Source organism: Pseudopodoces humilis, chromosome 3 (genome assembly GCF_049639895.1).
Source record: "Pseudopodoces humilis isolate 2021_Gansu_Grassland_sample_001 chromosome 3, ASM4963989v1, whole genome shotgun sequence".
NCBI lineage: Eukaryota > Metazoa > Chordata > Aves > Passeriformes > Paridae > Pseudopodoces > Pseudopodoces humilis.
The window spans coordinates 95,841,860-95,862,457 of NC_142202.1; the positions used below are offsets into that span (position 1 = coordinate 95,841,860).

The window sequence follows — 20,598 nt, forward strand, 5'->3', positions numbered from 1 at the left end:
ACATGCTGTTAAAGATAATAGAATTAAATTTCACAGTGTCAGAGTATTTTCTCAGGTAAATATCCTGTGAATCATTTTATCATTAAAAACACTATAATAAAGGTTGCCTATCAGCTGAGAGATAAAGGAATATACATTTTTCTGTACTTCCAGCATTCTGTAGGATTTTTCACAGTATCATGAAAGAAAGCAACAGTAAGGACTTCACTGTTCTGAGGTTAGGCTTTAGCACAAAAGCATCAGTGGACCTCTGGTTCTGCACAGCATGCAACCATGCTCTGCTATCAAATTAATGTTAAAATATGTATGTCCTAGCTTCTGATTTATAATATCTTTGACAAATAGTAAAAAGGACAGGCATGCCATAAAGTTTATGGATAGGGTGATGGCATTCACAATGATGTCTCATAAAGAATAAAGGGGGAAAAGTTATTTATTCTTGTGATTCAAGAACTAAAATACAGATAGACTGGCTGCGTGCACAGAATTTTTCATAAATATCCCACAGTGCACCCTGTTGTACAGCAGCCATACATTAATTAGAGCATTCAGCAGACACTGCAATGTGTTACACTCACCCAAGTGAATCTTCATTTTTCACATGCAGGGCCTTACTAATTAAAATCAGCTTTGCAATTAAATGTGGAAAATTGTGTTAAACTTTGAAGCGTGCTTTAGAAAAAAATGTATTTATTTTTAGGGTATTTTATTTTGATGCAAATGAATTCTCCATCAAAGTGAGACCAGTAAAAGGAAGGTATGAGGATTTCTCTTTTTTGTATTATAGATGCTCCTCTCAGTTGCAAGTTGCAATGCTCCACTATCTCTCTGCCAGTACCTGGCCCTGTTCCAATGCTTTTAGTGAGTGCTATCTGTCAAGGCATGAATAATACAGCCCCTAGGCTGTCGGCAGAATCCAAATGAGGCATACATCAGGAAGCAAGCACTCGACTTTAGCTCCAGAACATGCTACTGTGAAGACAGGCAATTATTCACCCACGGCTGCAGCCATGGCAATCAAACTGGTGGGTGAAAAGGTATATGAAATGAAAAAATTTGAATAAGAAATATGGCACAACAAGGCACAGAAATTCAATAATTTTCTAATAGCAGAGAGATATTTGAGCCTTTTAATTTAGAAGTTTGGGAGCCTGAATTATTTCACTTGCTCTGTTTGAAAATGTAGACTAAAATGCAGTATATAATGTCAAGGCAATACAGTGGTACTTGTTTGGGTTTTTTCTGAGTAAAACAGCAATGCTAAACTCTAAGGTTTTTATAAATTCTAATTGTTATATGAAGTGACAAATCCCATGCCTAAAAATTAAAAGACAGTCAAAATAATTCTATCTGTATAATGTAATAAACCAGACACAGCCTGGTAAAGCAGTAAAGAACTGGTAATATAATGAAATTTGGTGAAAATTAAAATGCAATGTATTCTATACATTTAGGGACAATTCATGCATTACAGGTGCACACATCATTTAAGGATCCCTCTTTGATTTTGAGACTAGCCTTATTTTGCAAGACATTGTATCAGGAATTAATGAAATCTTTTACAAATAAAATATGACCTGAAGAAAAGGCATGAAAAATTCCCTGGCAGATGAAATGTTTAAGTTGGTTTATTTCATCTGAATTCATATTTTCAGCAATCAAACAGAAATTAATGATATAGTAAAAGCTATATCAGTATTTCCATTTTAAATATGAAGGGTTTATCATTTGGTCTTCACATTCTTCACTGAAATTTTATGCATTTTTTTTTCAGACAACAATTGGTTTGCTTTAATTTCTATACAATGGCTGTATCTGTTTTCAAATATACACTGTTGTATGCTCCAAAAGAATCCTAAATGAATATATATAGTGCCATGCTACCACCTTTAGATTTTTTGTTTAGGTTTCTAGTATGTTAGAATATTATGTTAGACTATATGTTATATGTTAGAATATTATTTGTTAAAATATTATTTTAGAAATATGGGGCAGTTGGCAAGTGATTAATCCATTACAAAATTACAAAATCTAATTGCTTTTTTACTTGAGAAAAAAATAAAGAAACTTTTTTGTTAAGCTTTTAAATAAGCCACTGTATGCAATCAGTATTTTTTAATGGAACCTAGTTGGGATTTTTATAATGAGTCTACATACCTACTTACATGGCAAATCATTGGCACCTATTTGGTATATGACATTGTTCTAAAAAGATGCTAAATGGACAGCAACAAAGTAAAGTGCAGTATTTCTGAAGTCATCATTCACATCTACTCAGTAAATAATATGGGACAGTTTGGACTCAATTACTCTAGTGATTTGCACCTGCAGAACAGAACAGAAATTGGACTCACTCTTACATTTGTAGTTGTATACATAGAACGTGATTCCTGTTGCCTCTAAATTTGATCTACGAAACTGGCGAAGTTTCTTCTAATTGCAGTAAAAGAACACGTGAATCTATGCTTTTCTTCAGATGCTTAGTTAAAAGGCATCCTGAAAGCAGATTTGTGGGAACACCCTCCTGGTCTGGTTAGTCACTGCTATATATACAGATGGATTATTCACAGCTAGAAGTATGGATCTGGACCAAGCTTATTGTTCAAAATTAATTCACAGTACTGAAGGTAGAAGAGAAGTGTTCATTGTTATGTTGCTATGCACAGTGGGCCTGAACAGGTACCAAGGGACTAAAAGAACCTGCATCAGAGTTATGGCCCAGGGAGATGCTCTGGTTTTCACTCCTAAGATTTTAATTCTTCTCTTGTCACCACCACTATTTGAACATGTTTGTGGCTTATTTTTGTTTCTATCTTGTATTCAGATCTTTCACAACCTTTTCTTCCTTTTATTTTTCAGTTCAGTTTGAAACAACAGATACCAAAGTTCTACCTGTGTAAACTCTAACCTTGAGGCATTGCCTCATGCTGTGTGCCATAGAGGCTCTATGTTAGCTTCAGGTTTCCAGGTATTACTAAAATCAGAAAAATAAAATAGTCTGTTGTAGTTAAGGCAGGCACACCATCCAACTTTGGGTACTTCTCCTCAGTGCCCAGACTGGGACGTTAATCCCTCTGACCCTTCCATGCAGCCACCGGAGACAGGTGCTTTTACCACGCTAATTTTAGAGATCCCAGCATTCTGCCCTAAAGTGCTCTTTAGAGAAACTTGTCCATCTAAGCTGTCTATTAGCATGTCCAGCCAACAAGCTGACATCAGTCACTGAACTTAAGACCCAGGAGGAAGCTACCAACCAAGTCATGCAAGGTTTTGCTTCCCTTACAGCTAAGATTTGACACAAAGAAAAACATCAAGGAGATGGAAATGATACAAGATCTTACCACTGTTGCCCTACCTAATTCCAGTCTTGTGTTTCACCTCAAAGGAAACATCAATGGCATAGAAAGTCTGCTTGTTCCCTTAGTAAACCTACATTGAAGCTCTTTCATAATTAAAAATACAACTGAGGCAAAAAACCTGAGATCCAACTCTCCTTTAACTTCTATATAATATTTTAGCAGCTGAACAACATTTCATCCCCTGAATCTATCTGAAAAAGTGAAAGGATCTGTTTATTTCAGTTGAAGCTTAATGTACTACCTGTAGGTGGGTTTTCACTGTCACAAAGATAAAATTACAAAAAAAAAAAACAAACCAACAACAACAAAAATCCCCAAACACACAAAAACCCCAGTAAAAACAAAAACAACAACAAAAGAAAACAAACAAACAAAAAAAAAACCCAAAAACCCCACCCTGAATTCCAGAGACTACAAGACATTTCAGAAGAAACAGAATTCTGGAGTGCTCTGACTACATCTAGTGGAAGCAAATGAATTTCATTCCTAATAATGAGCTGGTCTGATATCGTGAATGAAAAGGTCTTAACCTCATTAAAATGCTCTGTAGGTCTAAACGGAATTGAGTTAGGCATCAGCTGAGATATGCAATTCCCTGAACACATAAAATTTTTAAGACAGTCTGATTTCCTTGGAAAAAAATGTTTGAGGGTCTTTCCTACCCAAATAGCAAAATAGAAAAAGAGGAAAATTCCTTCAAAGTCTTTCAAAAAGGTAAAATTAGTAGGTGTTGGTTGTAAATAAATTGTACTGCTCTTCTAGAAAATTTTAGATAAATTCTTCTAGAAATTTTAGATAAATGTACATTGTAAACCTCAATGAAGAACTCTGTGTTTTTACATTAAATAGGACATATATTGGTTAAATATATTTTGATTAATGCTTTGGCAATCATGGTGACAAGAAAACATAAAAGTCCAACAAATTTTTTAGTAGAAAAAAAAGGAATTTTGATGTATTTCCAATTTTTATTCTTATCGCATCTGCCCAAAATTTCATTTAATTAACAGCTCTGAGATTCAGTCTGTTCGTGTACTGACATACCAGAATCATGTCAAGAAAGCAAAATATGGAATTAACATCTCAAAACTGCATGTAATCTTTCCAAACCTCACATTTATTGCTTCCTCTTTCCCCAAAAAGGTGACCTTACACAGACACTAACCCTAACACAAAAGTAGAGCAATTCAGAAGAATAGGCAGAATTTTTCAAGCTAAAGAGTTTCTTTCTGTATTAAAACTGTATTTCTGTTTTAAAACTTTTGCTTTTGATATCTGCACAGAAATTCCATGAAATGTAAAGAAACCGATGTAGCTACAACCTTTTAACTAGAAAGGACATTATAATCATATCACTTAACTGTTGACAGGTCATGAAATTTCTTGGGGAAAAGAAGGATTTAGTGTCATTCTTTAATTACTTGTGAGGCTTATATTTCCATAAAGAAAACAAACAAAAGAAAACCATGGTTTGAAATGAGAAGTCACAAGTGAATTTAAAAATAATGTTTTTGGATACTTTTCCTAAATCAGTGTTCCAAACTAAACCAAAGCTCTAACCAAAGACTTCCAATAGCCACAAAAATGTTTTGGGTCTTATGAGTGAAGATTAAGACAATAAATGTGAATAATTATTTTATGTTTTATATGGTTTAAAAGTAATTCAAAGTAATTCTAATATCACTGTTCTTGATTAATTTTGAGTGTTTTCTGGATTAGTCCCTAAGCTTTATTCACTGATAAGAAAAAGGCATATGAGTGGACTGAGTGGCCACAGTCTTTTCCTATTTCAAATAAATGCCTTAACCCCAAATGTATCATTTCAATTTAATCCCCAAACCCCATATTGCCCATTTAATGTAGTAATCAGATTTGGCGTGAAATATGTACTCTTATAAACACCACAAGTATTTTATAAGCTGAAAAATCAAGAATGAAAAAATATCTTTAGAGTTTCAGGATAATTTAACACTGGTTTGAACATTTCCCTCAATTCAGAAAAGCAATGGCCTACACATCAGCCATTTTATCTCCTACAATGGGTTGCTGTATAAAATATGTCAAATGAAATGCACAGCAATGAGAGAAAATGTATTCTAGAGCTGTTAAATTTTCAAAATATTGCATCAAAAAATTCATGGAAAAACGATTCAGGAAAGGAGTGGTGCTTGTACAGATGTGCAACACTACTGAACGTTGACCTTACAGACACAGAAATTTAAAGATTGAGGTCTAAATTAATTTGAAGCACATGCAGTATTTGTACTATATGCTACCTTGTATATTATTAACCATAAAAAAGCTGGATTTTTTTTTTAAAGGAGATGTCTCCACATTTCATAGTCTAGAAACTGAAGTAAAGGTATTTATAATACAGTATAACATTTAACGCTTGAAATCTTATTATTGTTGACTTGCCTTAAGCTTTGACCTTTGAATTTAACCTCATCATTGAACTTAAAATGCTCAGAAGCTCTTTTTCATTCAGTTACAAAACATATTAAATAATATGAATACAAGTGCCAATATGTAAGTGAGGCCAAATCTTAATTTGCAACACATAAGCAAGAGAACTGTATGCAAAAATTGGGAGAAGATTGAAAATGAGAGCAAGTCTCCTCAGCAAAAATGTGAGCTAAGTTTTGTGACATTCAGAAAGAAAAAATAACCCTGACTCTAAATGGCTTCTAGAATATCTAACTGCTAATTTTTATCATTGTTTGGTTTATCAAGGTCATGCCAGATAACTTGTTTACCAAATCTCTTCACTAAATTATGAAAAATTACAGATATTACCTTCTGTGTCTTGCATATTTGCCACTAACATGACCACTGCCATCACAGCCAGGCGTTGGACAGCTGCAAAAGAGAGAATTAATATATAGGTGCTGGTGTGCTGCAGAAACATTATGCTAAAAGCAGGCAGACAGTAGGTATAACAGAGATGGAGGGCAACAAAGACAGAAAGAGAAATCAAACAACTGAAGGGAAAAAAAAAAAAGAGGGGATGCTTTTTATTAGCAAGTCTCGAGGGAATTAATTTCATCAGTGCAGCAGGGCATGAGCAAACCACCAATGAACTTGAAAGTGCATTATACCCATTAAAAGGCATGAATTTTCTAAATTGCTAATGGGGATACATTTTACACTCAGAGCACTAACCTGAACAGCTCTTGTATGGCTGGTTCCACGGGAACTGCAGAGAGATGGAAAACATATAAAAATTTATCATCTATTACAAGTACCCCTCTTCTACAGAAAATTACCAGAAAGGTTGTGTAAAAGCAGGGTCAGAATGAATCGTGCAAAGAGATTCTGGAGGATGAAGGTCACCCTGAGCAGGGGCCTTGAGTGATTTACTGAAGCAAGAGACATACCTCGAACACCTTTGGAGCGTGTGCGATGGCGCTTCTCGTCTGCATCCACCTCCATCTGGGAATAGATTAGCAGGCAGTCAATGTTCTTATCCTGCATGCACAGACTATCAATGCACAGACTGATACAGTCTCTCACACGATTTATTGACACGATTTTAATTCCATTTTATCCTGTAAGGGAAAGTTCTCCTTACAGGGGATTTTTAGGATCTTCGTGTTTATTTAAAAACAGAAAATGCAGTTATTTCTGCTTTAAACCAATCAGTTTCTGTGTTCTGCTTTCATAGCAAATTGTGTGCAACTAAGTGCTGGTTCCTCTTTTCAAGGAGATACTTCTGACATAAACACTTCATTACTTCCATATATTCCAAAACAAGGATTCAATACATTTCTATACCATTCAAAACTAAAATCATGGAGTCACATATCACAGGGTTTTTTTTAACTAAACCCTTTACAGTGGGAAAGAGAGGAAGGAATAATGACTGAAAAGGAGATGAAGATTCATCATTAGACCTTCAAATATTTCATGTTATTTAATATGGAATTACAATCTTTGCCAGTATATTTCATTGTTTAGTTGTATTTTCATGTTTCACGAGTGGGCTCACTTGCTACATGAGTAGATCTCTATCTTCATTTTATAAACCGCTTGCCTATCCACTGTACCTTTTGTGCAGTAATAAATATATAAATATCTTATATATTTACCAGATAGGGGCAAGGCTGCAGATTAGATATTGGAAAGTATCACAAACACTGATCTATAGTAGTTAATGTAGGGCCACATTGTTTCTTCTGATTTTACATGCACAATTGTCACCAGACTTTAAAAGGTAAGCTAAATAGGATAGCTAGAGTTCAGGATTTTGTTTGACAGAAGCAAACTGTACTGAACTATGTTGAGAGACTGAGTCAGGGAAAATATATGCAGTAGCTATATCACCAGCTCCTCTGGCTGTAGAAGAACAAGATGGCAAGATGGATCTACAGTGCTTCTTCATACATAGTGATGATACTGTAAAGGTCAGGAAGCACAGAAATAGACCATGGAGCTCTAGTTCCCCCAGGGGGAAAAAAAAATCAATCACCCCCTTTATAGCAATATCCCTGGATTGATATCTGGTAAGAATGTCATATATCTCATACAAAAACATGGAAAAGGGTCCAAGTGAGTTGCAGGTAACCCTTTAATCACCTAACTTTCTTTGGTCAGTACCTTAACACAAATGATTTGGGAAGTAATTAGGAAAGAAGAAATCAAGGAGCATTTTTACAGAAGTCCTTCAACACATAACAGCAGGAGGAAATAACCACCTCAACAAAAGGTGATAGGGATTTGGTAAAAAGAAAATGTCACTCTCACAAGACTCTGTGCTACTGATATAGTTCTGTTTCTTGTCAGTCATCTGATTCCTGGTGGTGTGCTATATTCCACACTAAAGGGATGATTTAAAATAGACTGATATTATGAAATCTAATAAGAGCACCAGCCTCTCTTAGGGGGCTTCAGGTCAGTCTTCTGCATAACTTTGAGTGGGTTTCATTTTAAAATTAAGACACCTATATTTAGCTGTGTGCAGATACATTCGGAGCATAAGCTTCCATCTTCATCAACCAATCATGCTATATGAGATCCTTCAAGGTATTCCATCAAACCTTCAACTACCAGTCCAGAAAAGTATGGAAGGGTACAGATAGATCCTTTGTTGTATATAGTAACCCTGTCCAGAAGCTTCAGGTATCCTCTGGCATTAGAAATGGCACTAACTGTCTATGCTTAGACAACTGAATTTACCCATAGGTTAATGCAGCCACCAGAGCTTGAGGACCAACTCCTCTGATCAGCTACATGATGTTACTTCAGGCTGGACAAAATCAGCCTCTAGGCACCTCTGTGTCTACTGTCTAACTCTCCATCAACTATTGCACGAGACACTTGGCATGCCTGTAGATACCTCCTCTAAGCACCCAAACCGAATCTTCAACCCACCCACAAGTATCTACCCTACAGTTTGAGCTCACATCCTAGCCAGTTTCTTAGGTCCAATGACTTGAGAGTAATTTGAAGTTTTTAACGCTACCATATCAAAACACATAACAGCATCTCTGCAATATAAGTTACTTACTAGATGATGATATTCTTTCCTTCTGCTAATAAGAAAACAGTGCACTGTATTATTCTATATCTCTTGAAGCTGTAAGGACTTGACAGGAGACCAGAAGTGAAGTTATTTGACCTTTGGACTAGTATGTTTTCAAAATGTTTGAAAAACATTAGCCTCATTTGTTAATACTGAAAAACCGATCTTAACCTGGAAATGCTGCCCCAGTTATTATGACAGTGTGCTTAAATTTATAAGGGACAAACTACAAAACAAAGATTACATGTCTTTCTAAACCAAAGTAAGCACTTCAAGAACACTGAGGGTAGTATAGTGCACTTTTAACTACACTGGCAATCACAGAAGAAATCACTAAGCTGGAAAAGCTCCTTTAAGATCCATACAATCCATATCCAGAAGCAGGTCAAAGAAATAAAAACATTATTAAAGCTGCTGGCACACAATACTCTTTTAAATTTTGTTGTGTATCCTATATAGTCTGCTGCTTCTCCAGCCAAGAACAAACTGACTTGCCATTATCTGTGACCTAGATGTCCTTTCATATACGGTAATGTGATCTAGGATGCTCTAGGACACATCAAATGATGACAGGTGCCAACATTTAGTCAACGGAATTTTGCTTTACCTTGATATTTATATGCTTGCTCACAGATCTTTATCAATTGTATCAAAAATTCGGCCTTCATTCCTCCATGGATTACATTTTGGATGCTGGGAGCAAGCAACTTCCTGAAATTCTAGCAAGATTTACATTGTTTCTTCAGAAGTAAAGCCACCTGGCAGCCTACCATTGCAGTCCTCAGTGGCACCCCTGGCACCTTCATGGTCAGGAACAGAATTCTGCTACTGAGACCATCAATCTCACACCAACACAGACTTTCTCATCACTTTCACATGCAGAAAAAGGAAATGTGGATGTTGGTCTCACAAGGAGTTCACCTTAGTAGTTCTACTTTACTTGTAACCTCTAAATTACAGTTCTGTAGCTCAGCTCTTACTTAGCCTCTGTTCCAGGAAGGAACATGAGGTGGACATAGAGGACAGGCTGGCTAGAGTTAGTCTTAGCCTGGCATGTCATATTACGTATCAAAGCATAAAGGCATCAGGAGTATGAAGAGAAGAAAATTTTGACCTTCCTTCAAAGAGAAACTCTAGAAATGAAAATTGAAAGGTCTAAGATGATTAGAGAGTGTAGTACTTCTACAAGAAAAAGCTGAAATAATTTGGTTTGCTAAGCCTGGAGAAGAGTAGGCTTCAGGGTGACCTAATTGTGACCTTCCAGTACCTGAACAGAGCCATAAAGGAAGATGGAGAGGGACTTTTTACAAGGGCATGCAGTGACAGGCTAAGGGAGGTAGTGACAGGCTCAGAGTAGGTTTAGATTGGGTATCAGGAAGGTATTCTGTGAAGGTGATGAGAAACTGTAAAGAAGAGGCTGCCCAGAGAAGTTGTGTATTCCCATCCCTAGTGTTCAAGGCCAGGTTGGATGGAGCTCTGAGCAACCTGGTCTAGTGGAACATTCCCTGCAAAGTCAGGGGCCATTCTGTGATTCTATGATTCTCAATTCTCAGAAGGAAAAGATAAAAGAGGTTTAGATAGAAATTAAATCTGTAAATTAGAATTTAAAATAATCAAATTATTGGATGTGCTTTACTTAGGATAATGGGCAGAGAGAAGTAGATCTAGAAATTCTGTACCACCATTATACACATTTGTGTTACTGAAGATTTAGAGAAACAAGACATGAATAGTTATAGTGTTCTAACAAATAAACCACAACATGCTATACTAAGCACAAATTTTCTGAGTAAAACCAAAAAGAATGTCTGTGTGGTCACCTGCGTGCAGGAAATAAAACTTGTTACATCTTACTGTACAGAATCATATACCAGTAACTACTACATATACAAAAATGCAAGCTGCTTTTAAATTGTCAGCATTTGAAACCTGGAAATAGTAACGAGACAAACTGAGAAGACAATCTTATAACATAAAATGACTATAATTAAAAGCAGCTGAAATAATTTCATTAAATACTAAAAATAAAAAAGGCGCATAGTTGTTCATTATTCATTAATAAAAGTGATTTGATTATTATTATTATTTGAAAATGTAGTAATAGTAATCAACAACATTTTTTTTTTAAAGAGCTATTTGTCACTATTCATCATTTTAAAATCAAAACCTCAGACAACATTTACCCCCCAAAATAAACATAGGCTAATGGGTCTTCAATACATTGCTGTTACTTGGGGAATGAGGGAGAACTGAATAAAATATTCTGAAAAAATGTTGCTTGTAACTTTTAAAATTAACCTTTACTAATTCTTGAGGGGATGGTGTGGCTCACTAAGTTAATGTTCCTGATGCTGACCCTTAGTAATGTCATATAAAAGCAATATGGGATACAAGATGATGACATAATTAGCACCAATGAACACTTCATCATGGAAAATCTGTAATCAAAAACACTTGATACTGCTCTTTGAGGATATTCTAAAAGTTGTCAGTAAAGGTAGCCTAGTCAGGATATCATATCCTTAGACACCTTTGAAACATTTTGCTTTCTCTTACTGAGCATTCAGACAATATAATAAGTGCTTCATAAAATCAGCATATTTATCAGAGTTAGAAAGTATTTCTCCAGAAAATACTCTATATTAAAATATTTTCCAGAAAAAATATTTTGTATAAAAGTTATTTTTATATAAAACTAATTGTAAAAATGAAAAAATATATACTTAAAAAGAACCTTTCTAATATAATTCTACAGGCATACATTTTAGCCCTACAATATTCAGTATCTTCACCAGTACTCTGGAAGATTATATGATACTGAAATATGCAGATAATAGAGAAATTAATGGAATGATAAACTGTGTTGGAGACAGGCCAATTACATACACTGGCCTGCATCATTTGGCAGATTTGATCCATCTGAATAACATGCTGGTTCCAAGCTCCTGTATGTAGGAACAACACTTGTGGGTCATGCTTGAGAGACAGAAGATCACAATCTGCCAGGCAGTAACAGTGAAGTGGATCTGGACAACCAGATGAGTCTGACCAACTTCTGTGCTGCTGCAGCTGAAGAGTAGAATGTGATCTGTAGCTGCAACACCTTTAGGGTTGCATTCATTTTCCACAAAACCACTGAATTATTCAGATACGGTCAGTAACTTCTAAGAACAGAAAGCAAGTTTTCAACAGGACCTTATCTGTTGACTTGCTGGATACCCTGTTGAAGTCTTCAGGTTTTTAAAGTATTTAAGGCTTTCACCACAGAGCTACCTGAGCTCCTTAAAGTTTTGTAACCAGCACCACTCTCCCAATCTGTAGACACATTCATATATCTACCATGTGCACTTTCTCAGGGCTGCCAGCTGTAAATGATCAAGAGATTTAGGCTCCTTTCCAGGACAAATTGTGATTTTTTGCTCCCTTGTGGGGAAGTAGTTCACCACTTTCTTCCCTTGAAGGCAGGTACTCCTGAAAATGATCCTTCCTGGTAAAATTCTCATGGTATCTGAATTTCTAGTTAAAAGCATGGTGACTGCAAGGTTCAGTCCCAAGTTCCTAAGTTTCCAGGTCAGTAAACACTTTCTTAGTGAATTATTATGGTTTCTTTCTAGCCATGATGTAATGAAAGTCTAGAAAGCCACAAAAAAATAAAGACTTTAGATCTGGACTTCCAAAGTTCTTCTTTCTTAATTTTTTTCTTGTATTTTTTCAAATCAAAAAATTGGATTCTAAAATGCTCTCAAAAGATGTCCAGTGTTTACTGAGGCAGAGCATTCACTGTCTATACTGTAGAAAGTTGTGGGCTCCTCAGGACGAGATGGACATGGAGCCCCTGGAGAGTGTCCAGAAGCAGGCAACAAAAATGATTAAGGGACTGTAACACCTCTCTTACACAAGAAGGCTGAAAGAGATGAGCCTGCTCAGCCTCCAGAAGAGGTGACTGAGAGGGGACCTCATCAATGTCTGTTGGTATCTGAAGGGAGGCAGTCAGAGGATGCTTCCAGGCTCTTCTCAGTGGTGCCAAGCAACAGGACAAGAGGCAACAGTCAGAAACTGATGCACAGGAAGTTTCACCTGAACATGAGGAAGAACTTCTTTACTGTGCAGGTGACTGAGCACTGGAACAGTTTGTCCAGAGGGGCTGTGGATGGAGTCTCCCTCACTGAAGATATTCAAGAACCATCTGGACACAATTCTGTGCCATGTGCTCTATGATGACCCTGGTTGAGCAGTGAGGTTGGACCAGATGCCCCACTGTGGTCCCTTCTAACTTGACTCATTCTGTGATTCTGCAGATGATCATCCGTGAACTCAAAAATCTAAGGAAATTACTGTTAAATACTAGAATTACTGCGTAATTGTTATTGTCAATCAAGAATATTGCTTAAAATTATTAGAAATCTTGCTTTTCCTAATCAGTAATATTAGACATATTCATAATGTGATAAAAGTAAAATGTTTGAAGAAAATAATATGACTTCATGAAAATGTAATGAGTTTATTATATTAAAACATTGTAGTTTAAAATTTATCTCCACATTACTCAAGTTACTCAGTAAAGGCAGATTTTCAACCCCTATGATGCAAGATTCAAATTTCTGCAGGTAAGATTTCTTTATTATTTTTATAGCCAAATTTTTCTCAGCATCTCTTTTTATAACTTAAAGAAATTGTTATTTCATCTGTGTGAAAGTCAAATGAAAAATTCAAAGATTTTTTTTTTAATCTAGTGTATCAAGGAATGAAACAAAATATGTAAAATTTATTTCTCACATTTAAAATGCTCCTATATCCATAATCAAAGAAATATGACCTGGAAAATGACAAGTAGTTTATGAAAGCAATGTATCCCATACTATATAAGTACTTCGTGCAGTCTTTCTAAAAAACTGCAAACTGACCTCCTATTGTTCTCCTCAGAAAATAATAAGCAAATCCAAATTGTAACATAACCTCTTTTCAAGCATGTCTGGTATTCCAAAAGAAGTTAATTTCTGAAGTATGACTCCTGGTAATCTGAATGTGTTTTTAAAGACTGGATATACTTTGTGAGACATTGTTTAAACCACCTGGTAAATGAGACATTTATCAATTACTTCAATGGGCCTCAAATATCTTTGTTGTGTAACACTATCAGTTTTAGCAGGTCCTCCTCTCCCCTAAGTGCTGACCAAACCTGAATTAATAAAAATATCTGAACCTTAATTTATGCCTTACTGATCATAATTTTACAAATTAGTTGCATTCTAGGATAAAATGTGTGTACTTGTGGATGAAGGGAGGATAGTTAATGGTATTCAGCTCAATTTTAACAAGGCTTTTGAAGGCTTTTGACAGAGTATTTTTGTGTCTCATTATGACTGCATTTGCACAGCCACTTCTTTAAAATCAGTTCTTAATATTTCAATCATCTTGATTAAATATCATCTATTACTGTTATTAACACAGCACAGTAAAATGCAGTATCTTGATTTTGACAGAAACCTGTCTGACTCTCCCAAATACATTTAAGGCACTTGTTTCTTATTTTAAAATCTACAAAAGACACACAAAACTGCAGGACAGAAAGTGACTCTAAGAAGCTACTGGAGTGTTTAAGGAAAAGTTAGGCAGAACAGGAACTCAATTTTCTCTTCTTTCAGACTCTTTCCCCAACAAACCCAGTTGCCTTCAGATGGACATCTGAAATTTAGCTCAAATATTTTAGAGCACCCTTTTTAGGAAAAGGCACACTTTTATAAAAGAACTACCGTATTTGAATCTTCCCCTTAGGAAAATACCAGCATACAACAAGAGCAGAGTTCCAGGGGGAACTCAGTAAAGATAAAAGTTACAAGTTGAGGGTACATTAAATACAAAGCGAACAAATAGGCACCTGGGCAAATTAATGACTAGAATATATATTACTCCTTTGCTCTCTTCCACTTGTGATGAACACACAAAGCTTTTATTAGTATCAAGGAGAGTCCTTCTTGCAGAACAATAGGAGAATATATCCTCAGGACTTGTTCTGAAACTTCAAGTAAGAGTCATTTTCCTGCTGTAATGCACAGAGGGAATCCAATCCCTCCATTTTCAGATGAACAATGCAGGCTGCAGCCAGATCTATAAATATAGGCCAGAATAAGCAGAATTCTGGTTAAACTCACAAGTTTCTCATATATAACTATATTTTTTTGTCAGGAAATACAGTTGGGGTTCAATGAAGTAACCTGGAGGGAAACAGGGAACACTTGCAAGTATTTCTCATTGGCCTCAGATTAGAGTGGAAAAGACCCAAAGTGCACACAGGTAATTTGAGCATCATTCTCTTATTACCTCTTTTTATTTTAGATATGAGGAATGAGAAAGTAGTGTGTAAAAAAGAGGTAAGAAGAAATAGCACTGGAACTATAGCACTTCTTTCTTAGGAGCAAAGTTATCCACTCATCAGTCTGGTGCCATAAAGATACTTTGGATATGCTAAGTGAATAGGCTTTGGGACATGAACCAGAATTTCCACTGGGAAGAAGACATCCAGAATATGTCCACACAGGTGAGCAACTGAGATTGCTCCATCCTTTAACCAGTCCTCCACCATGGTCCTGTGCCAGGCTACTTGGATCTGTGAAGAGTCAGGGTGGTGAATATCATCACATGCTGACATGACCTTCCAATACTGAAGTCTCAGGAGCTTTATAGTTAGTAGTGTTCATTTTTACCCCCTATTTATAATCATTTCTAACTGGGGACCTAAGTATTTTTCATATGAGAAGAAAAACTAACTGTTTTAAAGGTTTTAAAATTCCTGTTACAACTCATATTTTGGTTATACAGATAGGCTTAAACAAGAATTCACATTTCCTTGCATTAGATGTAGACATTGAAAGAAAGCAGTCTTTAATTTGAAGGCCTCCTAATAAGAAATTAAATACAACAGAAGGAAAAATATGCCTACATTTTTGTCCAGTGCAGTCTGTAAAGCACTCAGAAGCAGCACAGATTAAAGCTGAATGAAAAATTTCTAGAAAGAATCAAACAAAAAATACAATGAAATAATTTGGATTTAAAAGAACTGTAATTTCCTTGTCATGAATAGAAGAAACATAATTCTTCTTTTAGAAGATACCACTTTCATGTGAGGGAATAAGCAACTTAAAACCTTAGTAACATCATAAAATGAAATTTCTTGAAGATTATTTTCTGTATTGTTGGTAATTCTGAACGAAACGTACACCAAACTCACTGAATTTATTCTAGAAATTCTATTAGCATGGGGTTACATCCATAAAAATCAAGACATTATTGTATTTTTTTATCCAAAACTCCTAGTTTCATTTAGAGTGATATAAAAGATGTGGCTTCTTGCTCCCTCTGTCTGGATGGGTGTGTGGTTGTGTGTGTGACATTTGTGTTCCTGAGTTCCCTGTGTGTCTGTCTAGAACCTGTGTGAGCAGCCATGCAAGCATGTAGTTAGTTATGCATATGTACATGTAGTTCACACGTGTGGTTTGTGTGCTTGCTGCAAGTGAATCCTCAGCCTTGCTCCTGGCTGAACTCAGGGACAGGGATCAGCAGCAGCCTTGCTTCTCTTCAGGTTCTTGATTCTGGCATGATTTATTTTCCTCTAAAATCCCATCCCTAAACACAACGTGTTCAAAAATGACAGATATAAAGCATCAGAAAGGTTATTTTTCTAATTCTAAATTTCAAGTGTTATATTTTGTATGGGAACAAAGGCAGAAAAATAATTTAGCTCATGGCAGATCAAGATTTTTCACAGTATTATGGAAGAAAATTCGTAAGAAGAGTGCTTTAAATATTTAAATATTTAATTTTTAGAAATCAGGAAGCCAATAAGACTTACTGAAATACAGCATCAGATTTCACAGACATGGGGCTCACAAGTAACAAAAAATGTTCTACACTCCCACTGCTGGGCTTAAAAACCACTAGCTTAAGGAAGGCATGCAAGGCAAGTGTACAGTCTAAACAGTCTACTTCCACCCTTGGCACACATGTGTAATTTGTTCTTGCACACCCTACGTGCTAGTCCTGAGGTACAATGTACTCCAAAAGACAGGTTTACATTTAACTCCTAGAATTTAACATCAAAGACTAATTTCATGGAAGCTTATGTTCTGGATGAGCATCAAAACTGAGAAACACCTTTACTCAACATACATCTTAAAAGTATAAACAATGGTCTTTTGGGCACAGCAACCTAATGAAGGTTTCCACACTTCTATTTGTCTAATATTTTTGAACCTATGTTTATCAAAGCGCCAATTTTATTAGCTGAAAGGTACCTACCAAGGAAGGGCTGTAGGAGTATTTTCTGTAACTCTCATTCAATGTATTTGCACTACACATCTTTGAATTACCACTAAAATCCTAAGAGAATAAAGAACAAGCCAAATATGGGGCCTGCACCAATAATGAGGAGCATTCTGCGTACCACCTATCACCATATGCAGAAGTAAGACCAGACGACAAAAAGCCAAAGTACATTCACTGAAATTCAGGTCAAAGTGGTCGTAACTTTAGAGTTTTAGCTTTATCTTTGAACGTCCTAATGACTGTAATCTTGATCATGCTGCGTTTCAACCTCTTTGTTGCCTTGAATCACCCACATTTAGGTCAGGCCTAGAGGCCCTCTAATGGGGAACAACCTCCCAGAGCTGTGCCTGGCAAACTGCTTGGAAAAAAGCACACAGCTCTGCACAAACATAAAGTCACTGACTTGTTCCCACAGTTCAGCCAGAAGCAGAGTTGTAAGAGTTACAGCTCTTAAAAGCTGTAAACCAAAAGATCATTATGGAAAAGAAGAGAGGAAAGGAAAAGCTTCAATTTTCCCACTTTGCTTAACAAATTTCACTTCCACATCTGCCACAGGCTCACCCTGCCCTCCCTCAAAGAGGGAATAGGGTTTCTGAAGTAAAATTATAATGTTTGCATGTGCATCTTGTGATTTTTTTCCAAATTGGACTAGGTTTCACCCCCCCCCCCAAACTTACCTACATTATCTAAGTCTGTAATGAATTGAGGAGACTGTTGATTTATCTTTGACTTATTCATCCCTTAAATAAGGAATATATAAAAATACATATTTTTCTGAATACAAGGAGAAAATACAGTCAATTAAAACATATTTAGTACTGTCATGTATTGTTTCTCACTGAGAAGCATACACAGATACTTATGATATAAAATGCCCACAACAAGCTTTTATATAAACCAGTCACCATATCCACAAATCAGTATCAGTGAGTATAAGTATGCTGCAACATACACATATGCAATTTATGTTCTTAAAAAACTAGGATACCAGATTTTAAAATCTCATTTCTAGTACCCCTAACTCAAAAATATATCACAACTAATACACATGCTAAGGTTTGTTGATCCAGTATTGCTTCCAGTGTAGAAAACAGTCATATTTTCAGGGGCATTGAATCAGACTGATAATTATTGAAGATACCTATAACCATTTTTGAACAAAACAGAGCAAAGCACCACATAAAATACATATTATTAAAAAGATGGGACTGGTGTTTAAGGTTTTGATTAAACACAATTAGACATAAGCTATCTGTAGTGGATATGTACCATGCAAAAGACAAGTACTTCAGACATAGAAAAGGACATATTTATTAATTATATCTTCTTTTTAATTCCAAAAGAAAACTATGTAGGTAAACTTCCAGTTTAGTAAACTAACAGTCTGCACACTGAAAACTGGATAGTTAAAAAAAAAATAAAAAATCATAGTCTGCTAAAACTAGCTAATTGCTGTCACTATTAAGTGAACAGACTACCATCCCTTTTTCCCTATTCACTGCTCCACAACAACAGAAGCTCATTTCTGGTTTTAGGTTTTATCTAATCACAGCAGTGGTAAGAATACTATTTCAGAACTACATGGTATCAGAAGTGTTTGCTGTTATTAGTGCACAGGCCATTATGTTTTCAAAGGGTATGTTATGAATAGCTTATATAAATATAAACTATTTAAGTGCAACAATTAAATGATAAATTAATAAGATAGGCATGTAAAATATCAATCATGGCCCTTCTAACATAATTAACATAAATTACACAGGATTACAGATTATTGCACTTTTTGCATAAACTAAGAGCACCTACTTCAGTTGTTCAATAACTTGAATACTTTTAACACTAAAACTATACAACACAGTACTCAAAGCATAAAAAGGAGACCACAAGAATAATGAATATTCATTGCTAATTTTCTGATCAAAACTTGTTTTAGTTTTATTAAAGTAGCAATTTAGAAATTTCTGGGGTAAAAGAAAAAAAAAATAAAAAGAAAAAAAGGAAAGAGGAAACACAGCCCAAACGACAGGATTTTGTACCATAATGTACAGTAAACCCCAGATATCTTCCTAAGACAGAGATGACAAGAAGTGTAGTGATAACTACTGCACTGTGACCTAGTGGCCCATACAAGGCCTAAAAAAGTGCTACATTAAAGTAGGCCTGTTATTACCAGCACAGTTAGCAATTTGGATGATCGCATGAGTTTTAGAACGTAATTAAGCTAGCATAAAGAGTGTCCCCTTTAACTCCTGCAATGAAAGAACAGGGAGGAAGTGATTTTATTTTAATTTATTAATATATATTTATTATGTTTTTCAATTTTCTTTCATTTCTTTTTGTCACTCTGACATCAAAGCACCTGTAAGTTCTATTATTATAAATATGGATTATTTTTAAGCAAATTGAAAAGCCCATTTATTCTTAACAAGGCACAAAAGAGATTTCCTACTTCAGATTATTATGCTGTCTGTACTGGTTTCAAGATCTAGAAAGAGCTGTTGTTAAATAATTCAAAGCGGTCAAACAAGACCAAATTAGTAGAACAATCTGTATTCTGCCCTCAGTTAAAACTTTGCCTTTTGACTTAAGTTAATACAGTTACTCAAGTAACAGTGAGAAAGAATCTGATTAACTCTGTATATGTTTGTTTGCTATGAGGATAAAAGAATGAAAATGAAGACTTTCAAAATCTCTGCATCCTTAATGTCAGTTTTGTGACATACTCTCCTATTATACCACCAGCAACACAGGACCAAGGGTGTAAAGATTTTGTCTCCTTGATTCATGTTGTAAAGATGGAAAACGGCATCATTAGGTTTTGTTTTGACAACTAGGTGAAAGGACTGAAGTGAATTCTCTATTTAAAAAGGTCCCTTTCATCCCTGAGTAACAGAGATAAACCTTAGAAGATTTATAGAAGTATGTATGTGCATTATTTTACATACACTCTGAAAGAGTTGATCTGATGCAGGACAATGTTGTGAAGTGCAGGTGTTTTCCGGGTTTCTTTTCTTCCCAAATTTCATGTTAAATCCTTAACATGAAATGTAGGATCTGAGGCAGCATTTCTGAGGAGACAATATACTTTTAATATAGTTATTATGCTTTCTGGGTGAGAGAATGTTTCTTGGCAAATGCAAAGAAAACCATTTATGCAGAAAAAGCATTCTGGCTCCCAAACACATTGAAAAAGGATGTCCAAAGTTCTGGCTGTTCTTACCACCTATGGGAAAGGAACAGTGCCAGCAAGAGGATGGGAATCTGTCTATAAAATTTGAAACAGCAAAAAGGCTCAGTTCTTCTAATTATTGAGATTTTTAAAAAGTTTTGACAACATTTTGCATAAACCAATGGCTGGCAAGTCTACAGAAGACCTTCAGAATAAAAAAAAAAGGT

At 35.5% G+C, this 20,598-nt stretch overlaps 1 protein-coding gene across 15 annotated transcripts in view; it reads right to left on the reverse strand.

Annotated features, from left to right (window-relative positions):
- Positions 1 to 20,598, reverse strand: part of MYT1L (myelin transcription factor 1 like) — a 302,005-nt gene that overhangs the window by 122,896 nt on the left and 158,511 nt on the right. For all 15 annotated transcript variants that reach the window (XM_088052813.1, XM_088052810.1, XM_088052812.1 and 12 more), the window contains exons 3-5: positions 6,737 to 6,791; positions 6,522 to 6,555; positions 6,156 to 6,218 (exon numbers count right to left, since the gene is read on the reverse strand). In XM_088052813.1, the coding sequence (XP_087908939.1) occupies positions 6,156 to 6,218; positions 6,522 to 6,555; positions 6,737 to 6,791 (152 nt within the window). The remainder of the gene's footprint in view (positions 1 to 6,155; positions 6,219 to 6,521; positions 6,556 to 6,736; positions 6,792 to 20,598) is intronic.